The sequence below is a fragment of the Eublepharis macularius genome, chromosome 2 (genome assembly GCF_028583425.1).
Source record: "Eublepharis macularius isolate TG4126 chromosome 2, MPM_Emac_v1.0, whole genome shotgun sequence".
In the NCBI taxonomy this organism is placed as follows: Eukaryota; Metazoa; Chordata; class Lepidosauria; order Squamata; family Eublepharidae; genus Eublepharis; species Eublepharis macularius.
The window spans coordinates 178,153,619-178,180,652 of NC_072791.1; the positions used below are offsets into that span (position 1 = coordinate 178,153,619).

The window sequence follows — 27,034 nt, forward strand, 5'->3', positions numbered from 1 at the left end:
ATTTTCTCCAGGTGAACCGATCTGTGGCCTGGAGACCAGTTGTAATTCCGGGAGATCTCCAGCCACTTCCTGGAGGCTGGCAACCCCATTCCTAGAGCTACCCTATATCACTTTGAGGTTTTCCCCCAAAGTAATGTAGTGATGCCGCCAACATCAATTTTCTTTAAAAAATGTGTTCCTCTGCTGCTTGGAGAGGCGGTGGGCAAAGTGAGCTGCCAGCAGGAGTCCTTCCACCATAACAGGAGGTGTGCCAGCCTTACAGTATAACACAATAACAGATCTGTGATCATATATCTTGCTTTTAACTAAAGGTACTTTTAACTAAAAGGTACTGACTGCCCTTTCCCCTAATCTGGACTGAGGCTGCAGCAAAGCAGGAAAAGATACTATAAAACTGCTATTTGCCCCATCGGGAAATCATACAGATAACAGAGAGGGGACACGGCTTAGTGGTACACCAGTTGCTTTACACAGACAAGGTGCCAGATTAAATCCTAGGCATTTCCAGTTAAAACAAGGTTCAGGTAACAGATGATGTGAAAGCCTTTTATGTAGGACTCTGAGAAGCTGCCACTCATTGAAACAATATTAACATTTATTTATTTATTTAATTTCTGCCCAATTTGGTGCCCCCAAGCCAGCAAACATTCAACCATTTTGAACATTTAAATGTATTTTAAATACAAATATATTCTGAAAATTAAATAAAACACATAAACACATGAAAACACACAGCCAAGGAGAAGTCTAATAATGCCAAACAATCCCTCCACCCCAAAAAAACCACTCAATCTTCACCTGCTGGTGGAACACAATGATAGAGGAAGACATACCCCTGGAGAGGGAGTTCTCAAGTTTTGGTGCCAAGACAGAGAAGGTCCTTTCTTGAGTTGCTACTTGTCTAGCCTCAGATGGAGGGGACACCCAAAGCAGGGCCTCCGAAGATGACAGGAGTAGTAGAGAAGTTCACATAGGACTAGGTGGTTCTTCAAGTATCCTGTTCCCAAGCAATATAGATCTTTAAAGATCAATACCAGCACCTTGAATTAGGCTGGGTAGCATCTGCTTGGTAGAGCAAAAGGTCCCAGGTTCAATCCTCAGCATCTCCAGTTTAAAGGATCAGTTCGCTGGTGATGTGAAAGATCTCTATTAGAGAAACTGAAGAGCCGCTGCCAGTCTGAGTAGACAATACTGACCTAGATGGACCAATAGTCTGGTTCAGTATAAGGCAGCTTCATGTGTTGTTATGTGTCTAATTGGGTGCCAGTGTAGATGGAACGAGAATGGAATGTTATGGTCCATGTGACCCACTCAAGCCAGTTAAATAGGCCAAAGGGCCTGAGCGGAAAAGGCATACACTAGAGATGTCTAAATGCACACACTGTGTAGAGGTGTTTCTATGTTAATGCCAGAAGCCTCCAAGGCAAGTGGGAGAACTGGAGTACTTGGTTTTAAGGGAAAATATAAATATAGTGAGCACAACAGAAACCTGGTAGAAGGGACAGAATTAGCATGATACAGTCATTCCTGGATACAAACTATAGGAATGACAGGGAAGGGCATAGTGCCTAATAAAGTGGAAATCTTAAAAAGCAGACTCCTCTATATAATCACTGTGGGTGACGATTTGGATTTAGCTATATTTGTAATGGATATGTAATGACTATAAGATCTCTGGTGACAAAATTGAGGACATTTACTTTGATAGATCCAGTCTCCTTTCCTTGGATAACAATAGGGATTTTGTAGCTTTGCTATGGGAAAGCATTAAAAATGCAATTCCTTGCCTAAAGCCTAAAGTAATACCCTCCAGAATTCTACCACTTCATTTATACATAATGTATTGGGGCTCTTACAATCTCATCTCTACTCATAAAGTTCCATTTGAAATAACAGCCTTGCTCATATAACTGAAATCTGTGTGCAGCCAATGTGGAGATGTCAACAAACCATGCTTACTGACACATATCCCAACATACATGCTTCACTTGTATCTTGCACACAGAGCTTACCAACATACAAGCCATACCTCTGAGCACAAGGTAGATCAATGTATGGGTAGGGCCTGTAACAGTAATCATATTCACTTTTCCACATGTTGGCTGTATAAATACTGTAGGTGACTGCATAGAAAACAAGGTTGCATTGCCTTGTAAATGTTGTTTAATGAAGTCTTCTGTGCAGGAATACATTGGACAGGCCAGCAGCTTAGAGAATCTATAGCTTTAAAAGCCTGTGCTCTAGCCTGTGCTCCAGGAATGTGGTTGGGTGAATTGGAACCGCCAGGATGCAGATCCGAGCTAGAATCAACAGAATGCAACAGAATGGATGAAGAAGCTCAAGTACACGACTCCAATGTGTCCCTTGAACAGGAGCGTTTTTGGTTCCAATCCAGGGTTGGTTCCAGTAAAGATGACAGCCCCAGCCTCGATTCCGACAATTCTGAAGGTGTCGGGTCCAACCTAGGTGCGTGCTCTGCTGCGCCAGATCACTGCAGGGCTATTGGCACTGGTCAAGGCTTGTTCCCAGAACACTGCCTTCAGGCAAGTAGCCCTCTCTCTGTGGGCATTAGGGGTAAACACTTGGCAGTGTTTACAAATCCCCATGTTGTGCCCTTCACCTTCATCAGACAGTGGATGTGTGTCTTAGTCAGTTTTGTGCCACATTCTGTGCGCTTTTTAAAAAGTGATTTATCAGCCATATTAAGATTTTTACTCTCCTTATCTTCTCATGGAATGGACTCAAAGGGTTGTCGTTGGAGATAAGCTATCTCCAGAATGGGAATTATCTTGTGGGGTTCTGCAGGTGCAGTCGTATCTTCCATTTGCAGCTATGGAGTGGGATGTCACCAATATGCAGATGACACTCAACTCTGTATCTCATTATCCAAGTCCCCACAGGATGCAGTAGAAATCTTGGATCGCTGCCTAACAGCTGTGTTCAAATGGCTGAAAGCAAACAAATTGAAACTGAACCCAGACAAGATGGAAGTGATGCTTGTTAAAAAGGCAGATATCTTGATGGACTTTGTACTCCCCACTTTTGACGGAGTTTGTCTGACTCTTGCAGACTCAGTTAAGAGCCTAGGGGTTATACTGGGTCCAGTGCTACCACTAGTAAAACAAATTAAGGCAGCCACAAAAAATGCTTCCTGCAGCCTCACTCTAGCTTGGAAGATGGCTTCTTACCTTGACATGGCCAATCTAGCCACCTGGATCCATGCTATGGTAACATCAAGGCTTGACTATTGTAATGCTGTTATCAGGAGTGAGAAGGAGCATGAATATCATTCCATCCTACATTCACTCCATTGGCTATCTATCAGTTACTGTGCTCAGTTACTGGCTATCACATACAAAGCTCTTCATGGCCTTGGTCCAGCATACCTATGGTACCATCTCACTTTTCCTATGTTCTTCCATGGCAGCTTTGCTCATCTGAACAGGATCTCCTGCACATGCCATCCTGCACATGGGCGAAATCAACAGCTTCCCGTACATATGTATTCTCTGTGGTGGCTCCTGCCCATAGAAAGTCAAGAGAGCCCCTACTCTCCTTGTTTTTACAAATGATGCAAAACTGAATTACTTTTTACTCAGATAGGAGGATTGTGTTATAGGGAGGTGGTCTCAAAGAGGTGCTTCATTAATGTATGAGGGACCATAGACTTCCCAACCACGTTGCCTAACATACTATACTTGTTTTAACTATGTGCTTCTATGTACTACCTGCTGCTTTAAATATGACCTTACTGGTTAGTTTTATGTTGTTTAATGTCAGTCTTCGAATTGCTTATGCTCTGTTTCAGCATTTCTTCAACTCTATATTGGATTTTTGCTAATATGGGCCGATTCTACATGGCTTACCTGAAGCCGGGACGTTGTGGAACTTTGCGAATCATGCTGGAAAAAATGCGGAAGGTCGTGTTTTCTCACGCAAAACTCGCACAAGAAAACGCGAACTTCCATGTTTTTTCCGGCATGATCCGCAATGTTCTGCAATGTCCTGGCTTCAGGTAAGCCATGTGGAATCGGCCATGATATCTTTGTAAACCTGCATTTGTTTACGCAATGGTATTGTTTATGGAAAAGAGTCCAGTAGCACCTTTAAGACTAACCAGCTTTACTGTAGCATAAGCTTTCAAGAACCACAGTTCTCTTCATCAGATGCATGCATCTGACAAAGAGAACTGTGGTTCTTGAAAGCTTATGCCACAGTAAAGTTGGTTAGTCTTAAAGGTGCTACTGGACTCTTTTCTATTTTGCTGCTACAGACTAACACGTCTAACTCCTCTGGCTCTATTGTTTATGGAAAGGTTCTTGATATTCACTGTACTGATATCATACTATGTAATCTGTCTTGAGTCACAGTAAGAAACAGACTATAAACAAACAAACAAATAAATACAAGATTAAAACACCTAATATTTATCGACAATGCTCAAATTTTACCTAAGTATATGTTTTCATTGTATTTTAGGAAATATATACAGTTTTTTCTTATTAAAAAAGTCTCCCATAGCTGCAGAAGAAAATCTCATTACTAAATAATGCATGCCATGGAATTTCCACGAAATAAAAGCATCAAGTTGCAAAAAACGATCTCTGTACTGTAATCTTGGTCTATTTAGCAAGGGAAATGAAGAACAGCAAAATGGTATCAGCCAAAAAAGGTTTAATTCCAATGTGGCTTGAGTAACAGTTGAAATATTTTCTTTGAAACATATTTCTAGATATAAGCTGCTGATGAGTGAAAGTACTGAGATGATTATCTGCAAAATGTCTTTGGTGTATACAATTTAGACTAGAGATGTCTTGAAAATAGGATCCCTTGTGAGTTTTATACCACTTGCTGCTTTTGATTTGTAGAGAAAGGGGATTTTTAGGAGTATTGGGACATGTACAACCAAGCCATGCACTAAAGAAATATCATTATACTAACAACAAAGTGTACTTTTCAATAATATTTTTGTACATCTACCAAGCACTGTAGAACAATATTTCTATGTTTCTTTTAAAAAGTCTGAAAATAGCAGTTGTGCATACCATGTTATTGGAATGCTTGGGCATAACGTTCCACTTTTGTTCCTGAGAACATTTCATCCCTATTAGTGAAATCTTTCTGGGCTCCACTTACCATCCTTTAAGATTGTTTCACGGGCTGAGCCATCAATTTTCTGACGTCCAATCAGGAAGCTAGTAGTGTCAGCAAAATATATGTAATTGGTCTCAGCATGAAAGTCCAGAGCTCGAGGGTTGACGAGGTTTTCAATGGGGATCATGTATTCATCAGCTACTTTGCTATTCAGATCCAATCCCCGGATGATTCCTGGGCGTCCCTTTCCATAAAATAGGAACAACTCATTCTTTGGTCCTGCAGAATAAAGATTACAAATATAAACCAATACTGCCTAATTTCTTTACAATGAATACTGTCACTTTAATTAACTGATACAATTAGTGTTTTTTTTTAATTCAATACCCAGATATTAAACTCTCAAATATTCTAAATGTATCTGAACTCAAGACAATTGGATAATTACATTATCTTAATTAAGACATAAATTACTCCTCTGACTAAGCTATATCTAATTAATCACCACCTTTTCGGTAGCAATGCATATTGCAAAAAACTCAATAGATCACAGGATAATATTATAGCCAGAGTAAAATGGGCATATATAATCTTGCAGGCATTTTACAGTTCATTAAGATTTATCGGCTGCTATAGGCAGCATGCAGCATCTATCAGCTCTAATGATAATGTAAACATCAGCCCAGACATTGCCCAGACTGTGTCAGATCCTGCTTTTGAAGCCATAGTCTAAAGCAAAGCAGTGGAAGGCAAAGCATTTCACTAATTAGAACTGATTTATTCTGCCAACATGAACATATAACATACAAGTACCAGTTACACAGTTTGTAAAACACTGCTTGTAACACGGTTTTTATACTTTATACAGAGGAGAAGTTATGTTAGCCTATTGTAGCAAAATAAAATGGAAGTCCAGTGGCAGCTACATTTATTCCAGCAATATTTTCTATCTTTTCCCCTTCATACAGACCTTCCTGAATCTCTTTAAAGATATATGCATTAACGTCATGAACATTGGTTATTATTTTGTTGTTGGAAATTTAATGGGTTGCCTAAAGCATCACACCTGGGAATCAGCGTTCAGATCTATGATCACATCAAATCTCTGTCTTGTATAAGTCATTTATCTCTCAAGATAACTTTACAAAGTTATTCCTTCCTTCCCTTATTTTACTCTTTTACACTCGGAATGATTTAAAGACTATCACCACTGAGAAGTGACCAAAAAAACAGGTGTATGTATACTTCAGAGAAATTCTGGGGCAGTGAGAATTTAGATCAGATGCCTCTGAAAAACAATGTGTCCAGCACAAGCCCATCCATATTTATTTTGTGAATATAATATAGTTGTCTCCAGAGACCTCTAGGACACCAGCTTTATTCACTGTGGGTATGCTTTCATGCTAACCAGGACTACACCATATTTAGCTTTAAACAAGTTGGGGCTACTGGCCACAGCCAAATCCACATTTTTAGAGAAGGGCATTTTCATTGAGCAAAATGTTGAAAACATAAATTCCATTGTTGTTACAGCTATTTTTAGCTACAGATTAATATGATTTCAATGAATCCCAATTCCCCCCCCCCAAAACCTTCGATCATTTGCACAGGTCAAATTCAGTTTACTTTGGATAGGCAACAAAAGTATTAGTGTGAGCAAATCCATAAGTTCTGGGACATTTTAAGGTTATAAATTAATGATGGCCAAAAGTCCTTAATGCAGCTCAGAAAGGATTGTGCAGGATTATAAAAAAGGCCAGTACTGCAGCACATTGTAGGAGACAAGGATAACAAGATGTAGCTGAAGATTCCAAATGGGAGGTTGCTGTTGTTTATCACACTGCTGCCACAAGTCTAATTTACTCACCTCTATTGCTGCAGGGCACCAGCCAACAGATTACAAAAGGAAATAAAAAACGGCATGTGAGCAAAATTGCAGGTACATATTGCCAAGCGCATTTCACTGACTAGTAATGCGGGTTAGTGCTGCTGCTGTTGATGATGATGTTAATTAACACTCAGAATTCCACTCTGAAATATTAGCTGCTGGCAAAGTGTTTGATTTAAAAAAACATACTTTTGCATGACCTGCCATCACTTCCCAAGACGAAGCCCATCCTGCAGCGACAAGTCCTAGTTTTGTAGCTGCTGCTGAGTAAACAGATGTGTGAGCATCCCCCTGGCATTCCATATGGGTCTAGTTCACATGCATGACTCCTGACTGCAACAAATGAAAAACAGCAGGTTGGAAATCCTTTAAACACAAGGCTGTCGTACAGATCAGTCTGGAGAGAGAGTAGAAGCAAAAGGACAAAACAGAATAATACACATTGCTTCCTTTTCTACACTCTCCAAAGCAAGGGACTTTAGAATGATGCCTAATAAAAAGGCAAACAGTATGTGATCCACAAACAAAACACATCTCACATTCAAACAGGGCACAGATGCAATCAGTATGGTTTAAACAGTCCTGGCACATAATCATGAGGGAAAAAATAGGCACACATCACAGGGTACCTATAGCATTAAAATGGTATGCAGTGCTTGCTTTCAGCTCATATCATTAATTATAATTTTTCAATCATCCATGTCTATTTCAGTGCTGCTGGTTAAATGAGATTTCCTCTTCTGTCTAATGCTGCTATTGCTGTTGAGATATTATATGTGGGCACTGGTGGCTGTGTGACTTTAATAGGCACCAATCTTGCAGTGCCCATTATGTCACTGAGATTAAGAAACAACCCCCATGATCATATGCACGTTTTAAAAGATTGATTTTGTTTATCAGTTTTTTCCAGGCTGATCGTTTCCCTCCAGGTTTACCATGCTGCAATGCATAGATACCTTCTTAAACAGGGGTCCCCAATCTGGTTAAGCCTGTGGACACTTCTGGAATTTTAAGGACAAAAAGCTGCAACTGGGATCAATTCCAGAATGATTGTCATGAGGACTATTCACAAAATGTAAGGTTACAAGCCAAACATCTTCCTACAACGGAAGACAGCTGTTTCTGATTTGGTGCTACCTGAAGCTACAAAAGTAGTGCTTCCCGGGTTCTTTCGAAGCACCTCCTGCTCCAGTGAAATGCAGGCAAGTCAGCAGAGGATCTTTGCTTTCAGGAAGAGACATTATGTCAAAGAAGCCGATGGCTACTTGGAAATCCACTGGCAGGTGCCATGACACCCATGGGCACCATGGGGGGGGGGGACATTGATTTAAAAGTTAAGCTGAATATACTGCACTCATGGCTTCTCTGTCTCATTAATTCCTCAGGATGTTTTGTCCATATCCCACCCTCCCCCATTACAGTCTGTAAAACTCAGGTTAGATGAGCAAGTAACAGGCTCTGGGAGCAAATGAAAAACAAAAGCTACAGACCTGCCACTCATTAAATGTCAGCTTTATGGAGACATTATTCTACCTTAACACTCATACAGCATTTTACAAAAGGGTGGGGGTACTAAACATGAGCAGGGCTTCCTTCTTTACTACAGCAGTCACTTAATTAGTTTTTCCTCCCTTTTTCCCCTATGAAGGACTACCTTCCTCTGTCTCCAGAACTGGAATAAACATCTACAGTTGCTGTGTGTGTGTGTGTGCATCTGTTTCCTTTTACATGGATTCCCCCACCCCCATCAGCCATGATAATTATCCTCCTGAAACAGACTTGCCCTTACACATTCTTTGTTCAGCTCTCATATCAGAGATTCAGGCTTGACCTAAATGACCAAACCATTATGGTGAAGTTGCCTCCCACTATTCAAAAAGAATTATTGCCCATATGGGAGGAATTAAGAAAGGACCCAATACATTTTCTTTGGCTTTAGGATCTGGCCCCCAAATTTATGAGACATACTTCTAAATTTCAGACTTTGGAGTTTCATATTTTAGTGAGAGACACTAAAATAAAACCATTGCTGAAAATCCTAGATGCCACAAGGTGCTATGATGATCTGGTGCCTGGGATTTGCATAGCCCTATGCCAGGAAATGTATTGAAAGTAAATGTAACAATAATCAAATAGAATCAATGAGTAGAAAGTCTGGTAATTAAGATTCCATCACATGAGCAGGACAACAGTATCAGACCTCATCACCTATCATCAATGCTGGATGAAATATGATTCTGTAGTAAGGACTAGAGATGGGCACGAACCGCATTACGAACTTCAAAAACCCACGAAATTGGCGATCGCGCAATCGTGATCCGGTGGTTCGTGATTGTCCACAGCCAGCGAACCAGCATTCGGGAGAGGCCTGGTTCGGTGCATTCAGGTTTGGGAAGCCAGACAGTCAGGTGCCAGCAATCAATTCCCCTGGCAACGGAGCCAGGGAAATGCCTGAACTCTGTCTGCGCTCCTTCTGTCGCCCTGGAAACCCAAATGGAAGCCCAGCTTGCCTTGATCGGCAGGTCTTCCTTCCAACCACGGAGCTGCAAAGTGGTTACAAGTTGGGAGAAGACACCCAGGGGAGGGAGGGGGAAGGGGGTGTTCTGTAGCCATGGGCACTCCAATCTCATCCCTGCAAACCCTGATAGGCAGCTCTGATGGCCAAACACAGACCTCCTGCGTTGCTCAATGGGATCTGTGCTTATAAATAGCCGTGGGCTCCCAGGCTGGGTTTCACTTTCAGCGAGCAGTGGAGTGGGACAGAGCTCTTGCTTGCCACTTGCTAGCCTTTGGGGAGAGAGACTGAGAGTATAATTCATCTTGGATTTTTGTGGGAGTTTCCTGGGGGGCTTTGATTGGAGAGGGTATAACTCCAAGATCCCTTTTGCAATCTTGTCCAAACTTGGGTGATGGCTGTAGGAGAGCCTGCAAAAGACTCCCTGGGAATATGGGCTCTCTAAGTGCCACGGGGGCTGTTCCGCGCCCCACGAACCGTGAACTGGTTCAGCAATGGAATATGTTCACTGCGGTTCGCGACTTCAGGATCGTTGTTGGCACCGAACCGTGAACCGCTGGTTCGTTAATTTTTTTTGGTTCATGCCCATGTCTAGTAAGGATTCCTGCAATCAACATCAACTCTGTCAGATGAAATCCTTGGAAAAGTGGCTCCTACTGTAATGATAATGGTAGGAATGGCACAAAAAGGACCATAGGCTCACCAGCATTTCTGCTTGTGGATACAAATGCTGTACCCTTCAATAAGGTGATATAGCTCATCTGGCTACTGAATGGGAGCTAAAAATATCAGGATGATTGAAATTCACATCTTCATGGATGATCTTTGCAGGCATCTGGACCGGGGTGGATCAACGCTGCTGATAGACCTTTCGATATGGTCAATTATAAACTTTTGACCCACTGCCTCGCCAATGTGCGAATTCCAGGGACAGCACTACTGTGGCTAGTCTCTTCTTCATGGTCAGGGACAGAGGATGGTGCTGGGGGAGAAGTTATCGTCCCGTAGGCCACTAATATGTGGTGTGCCACAGGGGCGATACTCTCCCCATTATTGTTTAACATCGATATGTGCCCCCTCGCCCAGTTGGTGTGAAGTTTTGGGCTTGGGTGTCACCAGTATGTGGATGACACCCAGCTATACCTGTTGATGGACGGCCCGCCTGGATCGGCCCCAGATGTCCTAGAGCATACTTTTGAAACCGTGGCTGGATGGTTGAGGCAAAGTCGGCTGAAACTAAACCCTGCAAAGATGGAGATCCAGTACTTGAGTTGCAGAAATGTGGATTCGGGACCTCAGCTACCTACACTCCGTGGGGCAGTGCTTACACTGCCCCCGAGAGTTAGAAGTCTGGGGATGATCCTGGATGCCTCCCTGACTATGGAGGCCCAGGTCACTGAAGTTGCCAGGTCTTCTTTTTTCTACCTTCGATAGACCAGGCAGCTTGCCCCTTATCTTTCACCCTGCAACTTGACTACAGTGGTCCAGGCAATGGTCACCTCTAGGTAGGACTACTGTAATGCACACTATGCTGGGCTTTCCCTGAACCTGATCCGGCGGTTATAGCTGGTGCAGAGTGCAGCGGCGCGTGTCAGCACCGGAATGCCAAGGTGTACACACAACACTGGTATTGCGCCAGTTGCACTGATTACTGGTGGAGAACAGAATCAGGTTTAAGGTTCTGGTATTAACCTATAAAGCCCTATGTGGACTTGGACTGGTGTATCTGTGGGACTGCCTTTCCCCATATGAACCCCAGAGGACTCTTCACTCTAACAGTAAACATCTGATAAAGGTCTCTGGCCCCAGAGAGGCCCGTCTGTCATCGACCAGGGCCAGGGCTTTTTCCATCCTGGTCCCAGCCTGGTGGAATGCTTTGTCTAATGAAACCAGGGCCCGGCGGGAGTTATCTTTCCGCCAGGCCTGTAAGACGGAGCTGTTCCGCCAGGCGTACGGTTGGTGCCAGGTGGAACCCCCTGTCCAGTCGAGCATGAGTTGTGCCCTCCCCACTAGCTACATTCTCCGTCTGTTGAATATGTTGGAATAGGCAATTCAGCCTGCCTTTGGACACTGGGGGGCGCTACATGTCTCTTTGAATATAATGTATTTATTTATTTATTTATTTATTTAATCACATTTCTAGACCACCCTCCCCATCAGACGGGCTCAGGGTGGTTTAACAACAGTTTAAAACAGTAAAAACATTATAAAAACATTAAAACATTATATCAAAACAATTAAAATTGGCGGGTATAAAATATTAAAATACAGCATTTCCCTGCATGGGTGGTGGAAGGTTTTCAGTGGTTTGGCTGGCGAGAGGACAGCCTAGTCCCCACCAAACTCCTGGTGGAACATCTCCATCTTGCAGGCCCGGCGGAAAGATAACAAATCCTTCCAGGCCCTAGTTTCCTCAGACAGAGTTCCACCAGGTCGGAGCCAGAACTGAAAAGGCCCTGGCTCTGGTAGAGGCCAGCCGGACCTCCCTGGGGCCAGGGACCATCAGCAAGTTCTTAGTGGCTGATCGAAGTGACCTCAGGGGAACATATGGGGAGAGGCGGTCCCGAAGGTATGCTGGGCCCAGTGCTCATAGGGCTTTATAGGTCTACACCAAATCCTTGAACCGGATCCGGTACTCAACTGGTAACCAGTGCAGCTGACGGAGGATAGGTGTTATATGAGCCATGATTGGTGCTCTGGCAACCACCCATGCAGCTGCATTCTGAACGAGCTGCAGTTTCCGGATCAAGCCCAAGGGAAGCCCTGCGTAGAGCGAGTTGCAGTAGTCTAATCTGGAGGTGACCGTTGCCTGGATCACTGTCATAAGGTCATGGGTCGATAGGTAGGGGACAAGTTGTCGAGCCTGTCTTAGATAGAAGAAAGAGGATCTAACAACCACTGCGACCTGTGCCTCCATAGACAAGGAAGCATCCAGGACCACCCCCAGGCTCCTCACTCTCGACACCGGTGTAAGTGGTGCTCCATTGAGAGCAAGGAGCCAGAGTCCCACACCCATGGACCCTAGACCCACATGCAGGACCGTCGTCTTCAAGGGATTCGGTCTCAGCCGACTCTGCTTCAACCATCCAGTCACAGCTCCAAAGGCACGTTCGAGGACATCTGGGGCAGAGCCAGGCCGGCCGGCCATCATCAGATACAATTGGGTGTCATCTGCATATTGATGGCACCCAAGTCCGAAACTCCATACCAGCTGGGTGAGGGGGCACATATATACGTTAAATAGCAGGGGGGAGAGTATTGCCCCTTGAGGGACACTGCACACCAACGGATGGCGGGATGACAACTTCTCCCCTAGTGCCACCCTCTGTCCCTGACCGTGGAGAAAAGAGACAAACCACTGCAGAGCTGTCCCTCGAATCCCCACATCGGCAAGGCGGTGGACCAACAGGTCATGATCGACCGTGTTGAACGCTGCTGATAGATCTAACAATATCAGCAGCACCGACCTGCCTTGATCCAGCTGTCTACGGAGATCGTCCATCAGGGCGACCAGCAATGTCTCTGTCCCATATCCCAGACGGAAGCCCGACTGGAAAGGATCTAGGGATGAGGAATCATTCAGGAAGACCTGCAGTTGCTCTACCACCGCCCGCTCAATCACCTTACCCAGGAACGGGAGGTTTGAAACTTGGAGGTAACTGACTGAGTCGGTAGGGTCCAAAGATGGTTTTTTCAGGAGAAGCCTAACTACAGCTTCCTTCAACGCTTCTGGAAAGATCCTGGAGCTCAGAGAAATGTTGACGATGGCCTCCAGGGCATCCCGTAGCCCATCTGCGCTGGCCTTCACCAGCCACGAAGGGCACGGGTCCAAGGAGCATGTGGTAGGCCTAACTGCTCGCAGGATTCTGTCAATCTCATCCCCAGAAAGTGGACTGAAATGGTCTAATATCATCTCAGAAGGCGGCCAAGGGGCCTCCAGTTCACACACTGTATCAACTGTGGCTGGGAGATCACGGTGGAGAGACAAGATTTTACCAGCAAAAAAGCTCCCAAAAGCCTCACAGCGAATATCCGAATTTGAATTTTGACGGTCCCCTCCTGATAAGGAGACCAAAGACCAAACCACATTGAACAGTTTTGCTGGGCGTGAGCTAGCTGATGCAATGGAGGCTGCATAAAACTCTTTCTTTGTAGCCTTCACTGCTATCTCATAGGCCTTCATAAACGTCCTATAAGATGCTCTTGCCTCTTCGTCACAAGTTCGCCGCCACACTCGCTCTAGCCGTCTCAGCTCCCGCTTCTTCCGACGTAGCTCCTCTGTATACCAGGGAGCTAGTTTGGTACGGGGGCGGAGAGGGCGACGGGGGGCGATTTCATCGATGGCTTCGGAAAGACGGACTTGCCAATCTTCCACCAGCTCATCCAATGAGCCGCAAGGGAGCATCGGATCCCGCAGAGCATTCTGGAAACCAATTGGATCCATAAGTCTTCGTGGGCGAGCATAAATAAGCTCACCGCCCTTGCAGGGGGGAGCTGGGATATCCAGCCGAGCCTCCAGGACCATGTGGTCTGACCATAGCACCAACTCAGTTGTTTCTAGCACCACATCCATCCCCATCCCAAAGATCAAATCCAGCGTGTGGCCTGCTTGATGTGTAGGGGCCAAAACAATCTAGGAAAGTCCAAGTGCGGCCATGGAGGACACCAGGTCCACAGCCCGACTAGAGGCGTCATCGTCAGCATGTATAAGTCTAACAATCTGGCACTCTCTTGTCTAAGGTGGGAATGCCTACTGACTCCTCCTCTCTTGCCTCTGTGCCTCTTGGGAAATCTCTCTCTCCAAAGACGAAGGATGTAAATCCTCCATGCTCCTCTATGGAGCTCCCTTTATCCACAGACACACCACCAGCCTCGCTGCCTATATTTTCAGGCCGTGGTATTAGAATAGGAAATGTAACTCTTTAGATTAGGATCTTTCCCTTCTTATTACCAGAAGATATTGCTATGGAAGAAATCTGCTACAATAAACTGTAAGTTCTATCTTTCTATGATTAATTCTATAATTAATTAATGCACATTTTAAGGGTTTAAATGCTTCTGACTATATTACTCTGCTATGTTACTCTGCTAAGTTACTAAACAAAACCAAATATATATTCCCAATAGAATATTCCCTGTTAATGCTCTGGTGATTGCTAAAGGGTGGTACTGCAGTATATGTGTATAATGTATTTTATTGTGCCGCTGTGTATATGCATATGTATTTTTAAATCTGAAATCTTAGATATTTTATAATTTATAATTTTAAATTGTATGAATTGTCAAATGTATTATTAATCGTATGTAAATTGTAATCCATCCTGAGCCTGCTGGTGTAGAGAGGGTGGAATATAAATCTAATAAATTAAATTAAATTAATTAAATCAATTCCTCCAGATTAGTGAGAAAAAAATCACAAACAATGGATGTTAAATTAAACAAAACCACAGAAAGTCAATCAGAACCCTGTGTCAAAAACTGCTCAAAATAAGAAGAGTTCCCTTAGCCTTTAAAATACTCAGGGGCTACAGTTTGGGAACAGGTGGAAACTTTGAGACTTCCATCCAGGCTTGCAGTTGAAAGCCTTGTTCATAATACAGGCATAATGAAGACTGAGCATTATTTGTTCAAATGCACTATAGGCACATTTCAGAAATCAAGATACAGTTGTTACAAGTATTTTCTGTCTGTGGAGGGCAGTTCAGAAAGAGGATGAAAACAATGGCAGCAATCATTAAGAGATACCCTCCTTTTTGTAATAGCTTGTGCCTAAACTATCCTTTTTGCAATCAAAACTGGGGCAGCTTCTTTGTTTCTGTCATCATCTACAGAGCTCACAAATCAGCATTATTAATCTCCTGTATCCTGCCTCAAAGTCATTTGGAGTGCAGCCTCCCACTCTGTACAAATAGTTTTTAATGAAAATCCATTAGGTCACAAAATTTATAAATACAAGGGGTGGGGGATAGCATACAGTCCTTGATATATTATTTGCAGAAATTTTTAAACAATTCTTGCTTAGGATGTTTCTTTAAAGTTGCAGATTAGCACTACCATTCTAGGAAAAGTAGAATCACTTTGATGCTGAAATACTGCATTCTGAACTCTGGTCTATATGAGTAAGTGAGCAACACAGTCAAAATTGAATGGCTTTATAGCATTGAGTGAGGTACTAGGTCTCTTGTACTTTAAATGTACTCATTTATACTCATATATACCAGTTAAAATTCTTGAGAGCTACAACAGCCCTTTCGGAGCATAATATCTAGGATTTGATCCTAAGAGACCCTGGGTTCAAACTGTAGTTCAGCCACTATAATCATAGCATCATTAAATGCCTTGTTCACTGGCATTTTCAGAAAAGAAAACAGGATTTGAAAGCCAAATGTATATTGAGTGTGTAATACAAAAGATTTACATTGTTAATTAAAGCTTTTAGGTTTAAGTGCATCTTCATACTTTTTGTTTCATTTTTCAATACATAAAACAGCTTACAAAGTAAAGGAATAAAACATAACTAACCATGTTATCTGACATCCAATGTAGGAAAACTTAACAAGCAATGAACATCAATTCAGAGTAAAAATAATTGCTCCAAGTGGAGTAAAGGGTATAGACGTATAGAGCATAATTGCAAAAAAAAAACCATCAAAAGACACAACATAATAATATAGCATGTACACTCAAGCCTCCAAGCTCCCAGTGAGAGGGGTAAGAGGTCAGCTTGTAGTGATACACTTCTCTATAGTATTCTTTATGTGCTGACATCTGTGATCAGAGCTCTGAACTATGGGGTGTGTGGATATTCTCTCATTCAATATATATCAAGTTGTGGTATGCCAGTGCTTCAGAAGGCCTTGTACAAAAATAGCCCTTCCATACAAATAATGTAGCCACAAGTCCACATTGTTCTTAATACTGATGTGTTATTTCTCATGTCAGATAATTCACAACAGTTCTGGGGGGCAGGGTTTGCAAGCAGTAGCAGAGGGCCCTTTTAAAAGATAAAATAGATGAGATGGCAAGTGCTATGCTGACACAGGAAGTGGCAAGATGTAGCCAGATCTTCTTTCCCATTCATAACATCTAGCAGAACATCGTAACATCATTGTGTCATGAGCTCTGCTCCCCCCATACCAAATCACTGGCTGTTAAAGGCAGGAAGGCAGAAGAAACAATTAATGCCAAAAAGTAAGAATTCAATATGTTCTATTAGATGATACAGTGAGGGTGTATAAACTTGCACAGATAGCGCCATAGTGGATTTTAGTGCACTGTTATAAGTACTGCAAAAACAACTGCTCTTCACAGTGTGCATGTTACAGAAAAGAAAGTTAATCATTAGGTTCACTGTTTTTGCATATGTTAAGTATCAACTATTAAAAAGAAAATAATAGTCAGGGAAAACGACTGTATTTGTGTGACTCTGCTCCCACATTAAGGTGATTTGGGGGAGTTATTTTATTTACACATTATATACTCTATCTTTCTCTTGTAGTAAAAGGTGGCTTACATTTCCAAACTAAAACCATTCATAATAGAATAAAATCCTCCTTCCAGTCATGTCAATGGGTTCATCATCTACCAAAGAGGACGGAAAATTGAGGTTTAGCCATCACAAGGTGGTAGGCCAGCAGAAAAGCGATTTAAAGATATTGGGAGGTTCTCTGCTTATTGTTAGATAGAAATTAGAGTCAGACAAAAGTTGATTCAGGGAAAAGTTCTGTGCCAGGTGACATCCAAGCAGTAAGATACTTAAAAAGGGAAGCAGGGAGCTTACCTGTTGGTTGTATTCTCTTATGGTACACATGGACTTCCCTGGCATTTTGAAGCCTACTTAATAACTGTGTATCTGTACGATTGAATCTGTTTATTTGTATGACACTGAAGTTATCTAAATTGGTTGCATACAAATAGTTTTCAAACACAGTTAACCCATAAAGATGCCTAACCTGAGAAAAAGAAAAGATATAATAATTTGATTTTAATCACAATTTGTTATAATCAAACTGTAATGCAAGGCTACACACAGAAATGAATAATGGGAGTCAGATTTAGAAAGTCAATAGTTGTTAATAAAAAACACATTAAGACTCAGTCCACAAATGGATTCTGCTTTTGTTTTACTTCACAATATAATTTTGTTTTAAATTAACTCAGCAGAGTAGGAGACAGCTTTGGGGAAGCAGAACCTATGAAATACCACAGTGATCAGTCCATGCATAGTAAGCTTTCCAACAGTGACAAATATTAAATAGCTGAGGGAAAACTACACTTTGCCTATGTAGATGTTCATCAGAAGGAGGCAATGCAGCACAGTGATTCATGCTTCAGATACAATAGCTAATAGAAATATGCGACTCTCACCTAAGACCTGTAGTGAGATCTGCAAAATCCAAAGTTACCAACATTAGCATCCAACCACAGATTAAGCCAGTTTCTATGGTTTCAATCTGCTATTAGGCCCAGATGATTGACTATCCTCCTCCCAATTGCCCTGCATGTAGAAATCTAGCATATTAAAAGGCATGGTTTGAGGATAGACCTTTTGTTGATCTGCTAGTTTTCTACATGCAAGAAAATTTCAAATGAGTGGCCCCATTAAAAAAAAATCGTAATAACACTAACCCAGAAGGTGTAGTTGAAACAGGACAGTCAAAAAGGGAATATGTTTGAGCTTCCCTGCCCCCACACCAAATCACTGGCTGGACTATATAATTTAATTTTTTCTTATCATACAGATTTGCCTTCTAAGTATGATAAGCAAGAACCAGAAGCATAAATTGCTTGTACTTCTGCATTTGGACATCCTGATAGATCTCGTATCCTTTTAAAATATATAATTCAAGTGCTGAAAACATGACTATATAACCTGTTCAGCTTTAATAATAGCGTGTGATTTTGACATATTCAGTTTATACAAAGTACTGTATTACTGAATTTGTTTTAGATGAAACTGTCTTTTATGTACCTGAATCTTAACTCTTGTGGTATGAAAAAGGTACAGAGTAACTGTCCATTTGCACTCTCATTCACAACTATACAGTCCTTTATATAAGGCTGTGGGCGGGGGGGAATGGTCCCTCTGTAACTAACCTGGAAGGCTATGTTGCAGGATCCCAAAAGGAGTAAAAATTATGATTCCCCCCTCATATCCCAGTCTCCCAAAAGAAGCACCCCAGGCCACTGCACCAACAGCCAGCAAAACCTGAAAAATGGCCTCTGACACGAGGAACAGGGCTACTGCTTAAGAAAAAAGAAAAAAAAGCAAAACCCTGGTGAGTGTGCTAACTGTCTGCATACACCCACGTGGGGTTCTGTGATTGACAGCTAGTAGCTACTGCTGATTCACTTTAGAATTTAACCTTTGATCCCACTCCAAAACTAATTTTTAAAACTTTATTTCCGTTTCTTTCTTAAAATATATTAACTCTGTGTTTTAACTGTTTCTGGGCTCTGGCTGTGAACAGGAAACTAAAATTTCAAACTTTACCTTCCATTAGTTTTATTTAACCCTCTGCCAGTCCTCATTTTCAGTGATCCAATGTAGAATCCATTGTTAATTGACTCTGAATGCCATCATAACAGCGAAAAACGTAGGTAATTCAGAGTCTCTTTACATAAGACATCTTACACAAGTTGGATCAACTGAAAGATCTTATATTTGTTCTCACATTGTGGATACAAATGCACTAAGGAGACAGAGTACATTTTAATATAAGTCCATACAGAAAGTAAGTCACTTGAGCATCCTCATCTAAGATTCTCTCGACACAATACTTTGACACATGTTCTTCACGTGTTGGGAGATGCAATGTTATCCGGGAAGCGTAGTTTTGAAAGACAGCTGGTGGAGATCGCTCTGGAGGGAATGGATCCTCCACCACCTCTAGCATGCTGGACTGTCTCTCCATCCAGAGCTTTTACCCTGCCACCCTCACTGCTTAAAACTTTGAATCAACCAAGCCTCAGCAGGACTAAGGCTCCAGAAGGGACACATCAGAGGTGGTGGAGAGCTGTGAGAGAATCCGTCCCCTCCGGAGTGATCTCCGCCAGCTCTGTCTTTCAAAACTACGCTTTCCAGCTAACATTGTGTCTCCTGACACTTGATGAACATGTGCTCAGACGTCTCATCTAGACAAACTCTAAGACGTCTTGTGTAGAGAGACTCTCAGACCCCCTCCCCCCCAATCTCATTGTAGGCTGCTACAGTGAGAACAGGCTGACTGAAAACTGCTGCTGCCTGCAGGCAAATGAGATCAGGCAAATACAAATGTTCATATATACATATACATATACATATATAAAAGATTCCTAGTGCTTGGTGTATGCTAGCATTAAAGGCCCTCCCAGCAATATAAATTTTCAGAAGAACACAGTTCATAAGCTTCAGTGTATGCTCACTTTAGAAATTACTTCACACCATTAGATTATTTAAAATTATCCTCAACAGAAAAGCCACATGGAGTCCAAGAGATAAAAGGCAATTGTTCACGCACCTGAGTTGTATCTCATGCTGCAACATAAATCTCTTGTTTGCCATAATTTAGAAAATAGGTTTCCTGCAAAGTCATGCAGTGAGCACATTCACTGTCACTAAGAATGCGTAAGGCTATGAATATTTGCATGCACATGGAGGTTCAAAGAAATGGCATAAACAAACATGGCATTTACCTGTCGGCCTTCCACTATTGTGTGTCTGTTGTGTCCTTGATAGTCAACAACTCCAACCAAGTCCAGATAGATGTCTACCCAGTAAACATATTTACTGACCAGGTCTAGTGCAAGGGCAGTTGGCTGCTCGATTTTAGACACTACTATCCTTGTTCTGTTTGTCCCATCCATATCACATTTCTCAATTTTAGCCACATTCCCATAATCTGTGAAAAAGAGTTTTCTGTAAAAAAGAAATAAAATGTGTCTTTGCAATTATGCATGCTCTACAGCGAAGACATAAGAACCAGCTTGAAAAATTTTCATTCTTGACATATGCATTTCAAATTAATTTTTTAAATTTTTTTCCATTTTTACTCCAAGTGGAGTAAAGGCAGGCTCAGGGTGGATTACACTCAATAAAACATTACAATATAATTTACACTTTAAAGTAATTTAAATAACAATAGCAAACAGTCCAATATAAATATTAAAAAGAATATAAGATAGCAGCACTCAACCAATAGGAATGGAAAGTGATTTGTCAAAGATCACACAGAATTCTAGTTGTAATTCATCAGTACACATACGGTCCCTAGCAGGGCTAATAGTGTCTCCTGGGGCCATTTCAGATCAGGAAAATGATGTGGAGAGAAGGTCTAAGCTCCTTCTCTCCATGTGGTGTGGTCCCAATCCAAATCAGTCCTCTGTGTGCCTGAAAAGCATGAAACTTCAGAACCTGTCTTTTTACCCAACCCAGGAATACACCTTATCTTTTACCTAGTAGGAGAAAACAAAATTCTGTGTCTGTTTTCTTCATTGTCCAGGCTGAACCGTGATGTCCATTACAATTACTTGGTAAACATTTTGCCAGATCCTTTGCTTCTACTGCCCTAAACACAGCTCTGGGAAAATGCATCCTTGGTCATATATTGCAGGATTTGCATATCTTTCATTGTTGTGCAGGATGAAGAAAATTTTCATTTGAAGTTAAATCATTTGAGCTTCCTTTTCTTGATAATCTGGAACAATTTGGGGTGAGTACTCCAGAGGGATAGCTGATTTAGTCTGTTAAAGTTACAATATCAAGAGTAGAGATGGGCACGATCCAAAAAAAATTGCCGATCCAGCTGATCGTGGATCAGCACCGGTGACGATCCCAACTAAACAATCCACACCGATCATCTCCCATTCCCGATCCGTGGATCGTGGAGGCCAAAGCAGGGCACGCTGCTATTCCCAGCTATGTGGGAAGGTGGGTGTTGGTGGCGGCCACCGGGCCCAGTGGGCACGGGGAGACGGCGACGAGCCACCTCCCCTCAGGGGGCAGGGGGTCTGGCTGCTCGCCGGCGGCACCCCCCATGTGGCCGCCCGCCAGGCCAAAAAGGAGCGTGCTGGCGAGAAAAGAACAGTAGGTGATGCCGGCGGCATCTGTGTTTGTGTTTGGCCGTCTGTGTTTGGCCGTCAGAGCTGCCTATCAGGGTTTGCAGGGATGAGATTGGAGTGCCCATGGCTACAGAACACCCCCTTCCCCCTCCCTCCCCTGGGTGTCTTCTCCCAACTGGTGACTGCTTTGCTGCTCCATGGTTGGAAGGGAGCCCTGCTGATCAAGGAAAGCTGGGCTTCCATTCAGGTTTCCAGGGTGACAGGAGGAGGGGAAACACAGCTCAGGCATTCCCTGGCTTCATTGCCCTGGGAATAGATTACTGGCGCCTGAGTGTCTGACTTCCCGATCCGAGCACGATCCAGCCCCGATCCAACCCCCTCCTGATCGCTGGATCATTGGCCGTGGCCGATCACGATCCGCTGAGTCACGATCGTGCGATCGCCATTATCGTGGGATTTTTTGGATCGTAATGCGGATCGTTCCCATCTCTAATCAAGAGTATTGCAGGCAGTACAGATTAATGTATGCATTTATTTTTTCTTTTATATTCTACATTCTGATACCAGAGCTGAATGTGCACAGTAGCATAACAAGATTTTTAAAGTTCTTCAGGGATAGTACACTGAAATAGAATAGTCTAACAAGAGTTTATGGAAGGCTTTTAGTCTTGATGCCTTCTAGGCTGGTTCTGGCATACTGTTCCACAAAATAGGAGTAGTTGAAGAAAGGGAGGCAGGTAGGGTTGTCACCTCCAGGTTGAGAAATTCCTGGAGATTTGAAAAAATGAAGCCTGGCGAAGGCAGGCTTTGGGAAGGAAAGGACCTCAGCTAAGATAATTCCATAGAGTCCTCTCTCCAAAGGAGCCATTTTCTCCAGGGGAGATCACTATGGCCAGGGGATCAGTTGTAATTCCGGGAGATCTCCACCCACCACCTGGAGGATGGCAATCCTAGAGGCAGGGAATGATTTGAGAAAGAACAGGACATGTGAAGGGGAGAGACAAGTGACAGCAGGAAGTGCTGCAATAATTAAATTTGGTTTGTGGGTTGGTACAATGAGAAATACACTTTAGAACATAAAACATTACAGTAAGATTAAAACAACTATATACAATAAAACTCCTCAAGATGGTGATAGTTAAATACTGCATTTCAGGCATGACCCATATATATATGGGGTGGTGGACAGATCTTTTCAGTATGGCTGGTGGGGGCCCAACCTAGCCTCCACCATATGCCTGGTAGAACATGTCTGTCTTACAGGCCTGGCAGAAAGATAATAAATCCCGCCAGGCCCTTGTTTCATCAGACAGAGAGTTCCACCAGGCCAGTGCCAGGACTGAAAAGGCCCTGGCTCTGGTTGAGGCCAGGCAAGCCTCCCTTGGGCCAGGGACCACCAGAAGTTGTTTATTTGTAGAATAAAGTGTCCTCTGGGTTACATATAGGGAGAGGCGGTCCCGCAGATATGCTGGGCCCAGTCCCCATAGGCCTTTATAGATCAACACCAAAACCTTGAACCAGACCAGGTACTCAACAGGTAACCAATGCAGCTGGTGTAATATAGGAGTTATATGTTCCCCAATCGGGACTCTTTCATTCACTCGTGCAGCTGTATTTTGAACCAGATGTAGCCTCTGGATCAGGCCCAGGGGAAGCCCTGTGTAGAGTGAGTTGCAGTAGTCTAATCTAGAGGTGATCATTGCTTGGACCACTGCCGTTAGGTCGTGGATCGACAGGTAGGGGGCAAGCTGCCGAGCTTGTCTTAGAAAACGAAGACCGGGCAACCGCTGTGACCTATGTCTCCATGGTCAGGGAGGTATCCAGGATCAACCCCCAGGCTCCTAACTCTTGAAACCGACACAACCGGCACTCCATCAAAAGCAGGGAGCCAGAGACCCGTGCCCATGGACCCCCAACCCACATGCAGGACTTCAGTGTTTGCAGGATTTAGTTTCAACTGACTCTGCTTAAACCACCCAGTCACCCAGCTTTGAAGGCACATTCCAAGACACACGGGCAGAGTTGGGCCATCCGTCCATCATCAAATATAATTGGGTGTCATCAGCATATTGATGACACCCAAATCCGAAACTCCACACCGACTGGGCGAGGGGGTGCATATAAACATTAAACAGTAATGGCGAGAGTATTGCTCCCTGAGGGACACTGCACACCAACGAGTGGCAGGATGATAATTTCTCCTCAAGTGCCACCCTCTGTCCCCGACCATGGAGAAAAGATGAGCCACTGTAAGGCAGTCCCTCATATCCCCACACTGGCGAGGCAGTGGGTCAGTAGATCATAATCGACCATGTCAAATGCTGCTGACAAGTCCAATAATATCAGCAGCGCTGATCCGCCACGATCCAGCTGCCTGTGGAGATCATTGGTGAGGGCGACCAGCAACATTTCCATCACATGTTCCGGGCAGAAACCAGACTGGAAGGGGTATAGATATGAGGAATCATTCAGGAAATCCTATAGCTGCTCCACCACTGCCCACTAAATCACCTTACCCAGAAACGGGAGGTTTGAAACTGGGCAGTAATTGACCGGGTTGGTGGGGTCAGAAGATGGTTTCTTCAAAAGAGACCTAACCACAGCTTCCTTCAACACTCCAGGAAAACCCCCGGAGCTCGAGGACATGTTGACAATGGCCTCCAAGGCAGTCCATAGCTCATCTATGCTGGCCTTCACCAGCCACAACGGGCACGGGTCCAAGGAGCACACAATTTTCTATGCATAAAACCATGAGCTGTGGAGCTGAAGAAGCGAGCGGAAGAAGTGAACTGTGACTTCGCTAAAGAAGCGAGCTGTGACTCACAGAAGCTCATACCCTACCACAAATTTTGTTAGTCTCACAGGTGCTACTGGACTCTTGCTCTTTTCTACTGCTACAAATGGACTAACATGGCTACCCATCTTGATCTATCACCATGAGGTACGTTAAGCTGAAAGATAGTGAGTTTCTTAAGAGTACACAGTATGTCTAAGAGGGATTTGAATCCCTTTGCATCCATCCAGAATCAGAGCTATATATTCTACACATCACAGCAAATATACACACACCAGCACTGAACAGAAATGCAACAATGTTGTGAATAGGGGAAGAAAGCAAATCTTTAGCTAACTACATAGAGAAAAAACACATATTCCCAAAATACACAAGTGTTTGGGGCTCATTCTACATGATAATTTCTATTTCTCTTATATGAAATGCATTCAAGCTTTAAGAATTAATTTATGGTTATGTGAAGCTAGTTATCAATAGAACAGAGTAGCAGATCTGAAAAGCAATTAAGCAACTGGAAAAGTAAATGTGAACTATTGACAAATAATACATGCAAAAGTAATCCAGAGTTCATGACTATCTCATCCATCCTAAAGCATAATATCTCACAGACGGCAAACTATTGACACATTAGTCTTATCCATTTGAAAGACTGAAAAAAAATACTGCTAAGCCCTGAAGAAGCTATAGCACATTTATCTCCCCACAGATTTGACTCACTGATTCATTCAGTGTAAAACTAACAGGAATCTATCAAATGTACCTCCAAAGCTTCTAAGCCTGGTATTTGATTAGCAACCACTATGTTTAGTAAACACAAATCAATTTCAATTAACCTGACAATATTTTAACAAGATTACTTTCTCATGAGACTAAATTACATTTGTAAATAGAAGACCATCTTGCCATGACTTTAACTCTATTAAAAATAAACTGATTTATAGAAAATGTTTTAATATTGCTGTACAATGGTTTCCCAGTATTAGTAAAAGGTCTGCAAAATAATGGCATTATAAGAGAAAGTCAGAGATAACAATCTTTTCCTCTTTAAGACTCAGAGGACTCAAAATACTGTCTCACTCATTAAGAGTAGGGTTACTAGGCCTAAAGTTTTGGCACTGAAATTTTTAATTAACATCATTTTATAGTCTGTGTTTAGCTTGAGAAATATTGAGGACTCTTTTTAAACTATTCCATGTTTTGTGTTGGTTTATGATCTGGTTGAATTTGGGTTTTATTAACACACAATATACGATGTTTTATGTTGTAAGCTGTGGGAAGTTTCCCTGGGGCTGTGGTTTAGAAATTTTGCAATTAATAACAACATCAACTACTCAGGTTTGGGGGCTCTTTCTTTGGCCTTTGAGATTGCAAGCTGAAATCTCAGATCCATCTACCCACATACTGCAGCTGAAAGTGGGTGTGCTGAAAGTGCTCTGGGAGCTGACTAGCCCCCACATCAGTGTAACTGGCCAGTACGCTGTTGTAAAGCCCATTTATGAGGGCGGAGCATCCAGGCACAGCTCTACTGGGGTCTCCTGCAAGCAGGAAGATATAGTGGCCAGGCACTGGCAGATCTGGAGCATAAATCCTTGTGCCAGTGAGGAAAGGGGCAGGCCAGGGGGCAGGCCAGAGTTAGTTGGCGCCCGAAGCCCTTGCAGCCTCGGGAACACTTCCAACAGTGAAAGAAAGCTACGCCACAACAAAAGGTGGTGTAGCCCATAGGTGCCCATATAATGGAAAAAGTTGTCTTCCCCCTCCTCCCCCCAAATGGCCCAGAGGAACACAGAACGGTAACTAAAGCGACAACCGATCCGCTCATACTTCAACGGTGGCTGAGCTCCCCTGGCACTCAATCATCACCCCTCCACCCTATTTAAAGGCCAACCAAGGTGCCCATTAACTCGGTAAGTAGGGGCAAGGCATGAGAGTCTGCCCAAGAGCCCTCTGCCATGGTGACTTCAAGTGAGAGGCACCTTGGTGGTGGGGAAAGAGCACTGAGAGGGCACTTTGAGAAACTGGCTGAGCACTTTGTATTCACACAGGAGAGCAGAGCTAAGTACAGAATGTCTAACATCTCCCGTTCATAGATCCAGAGGAGTTACCTGTGTTAGTCTGTAGTAGCAAAATCAAAAAGAGTCCAGTAGCACCTTTAAGTCTAACCAACTTTATTGTAGCATAAGCTTTCGAGAATCACAGTTCTCTTGGTCAGATGCATGGAGGGCAAGAAGAAACTGGTCAAATATAGAGGAGGGGAGGGGAGGGAGGAGTAGATACAAACAGCTCTCAAACAGCTCCTTCTGATATGGAGATCAGTTTGCTTCTGTAAAGGAAATCAGTTACTTTTGATAATGAGATAACCATTCATAGTCCCTATTCAGTCCCAGTTTGACAAAGTCAAATTTGCATATGAATTCCAATTCAGCAGCCTCCCGTTGGATTTTGTTTTTGAAAGGTTTCTGTTGAACTACAGCGACCTTTAAGTCTTTGATGGAATGTCCTGGTAGATTGAAGTGTTCTCCCACTGGTTTCTGGATGTTGCCATTTCTAATGTCAGATTTGTGTCCATTTATTCTTTTGCGTAGAGGTTGGCTGTTTTGTCCAACGTACAGAGCAGATGGACATTGTTGGCACATGAGGGCATGTATCAGATTGGAGGATGAGCAGCTGTAAGAGCCAGAGACAGTGTAGTTGATGCCATTGGGTC

The 27,034-nt window shown here is 43.0% G+C and overlaps 1 protein-coding gene across 1 annotated transcript in view; it reads right to left on the reverse strand.

The window, feature by feature from the left end:
• Window positions 1-27,034, reverse strand: part of LRP1B (LDL receptor related protein 1B) — a 1,076,743-nt gene that overhangs the window by 485,467 nt on the left and 564,242 nt on the right. Inside the window, exons 8-11 of the mRNA XM_054970106.1 lie at window positions 20,172-20,394; window positions 17,278-17,449; window positions 7,172-7,315; window positions 5,137-5,373 (exon numbers count right to left, since the gene is read on the reverse strand). Of these exons, the coding sequence (XP_054826081.1) occupies window positions 5,137-5,373; window positions 7,172-7,315; window positions 17,278-17,449; window positions 20,172-20,394 (776 nt within the window). The remainder of the gene's footprint in view (window positions 1-5,136; window positions 5,374-7,171; window positions 7,316-17,277; window positions 17,450-20,171; window positions 20,395-27,034) is intronic.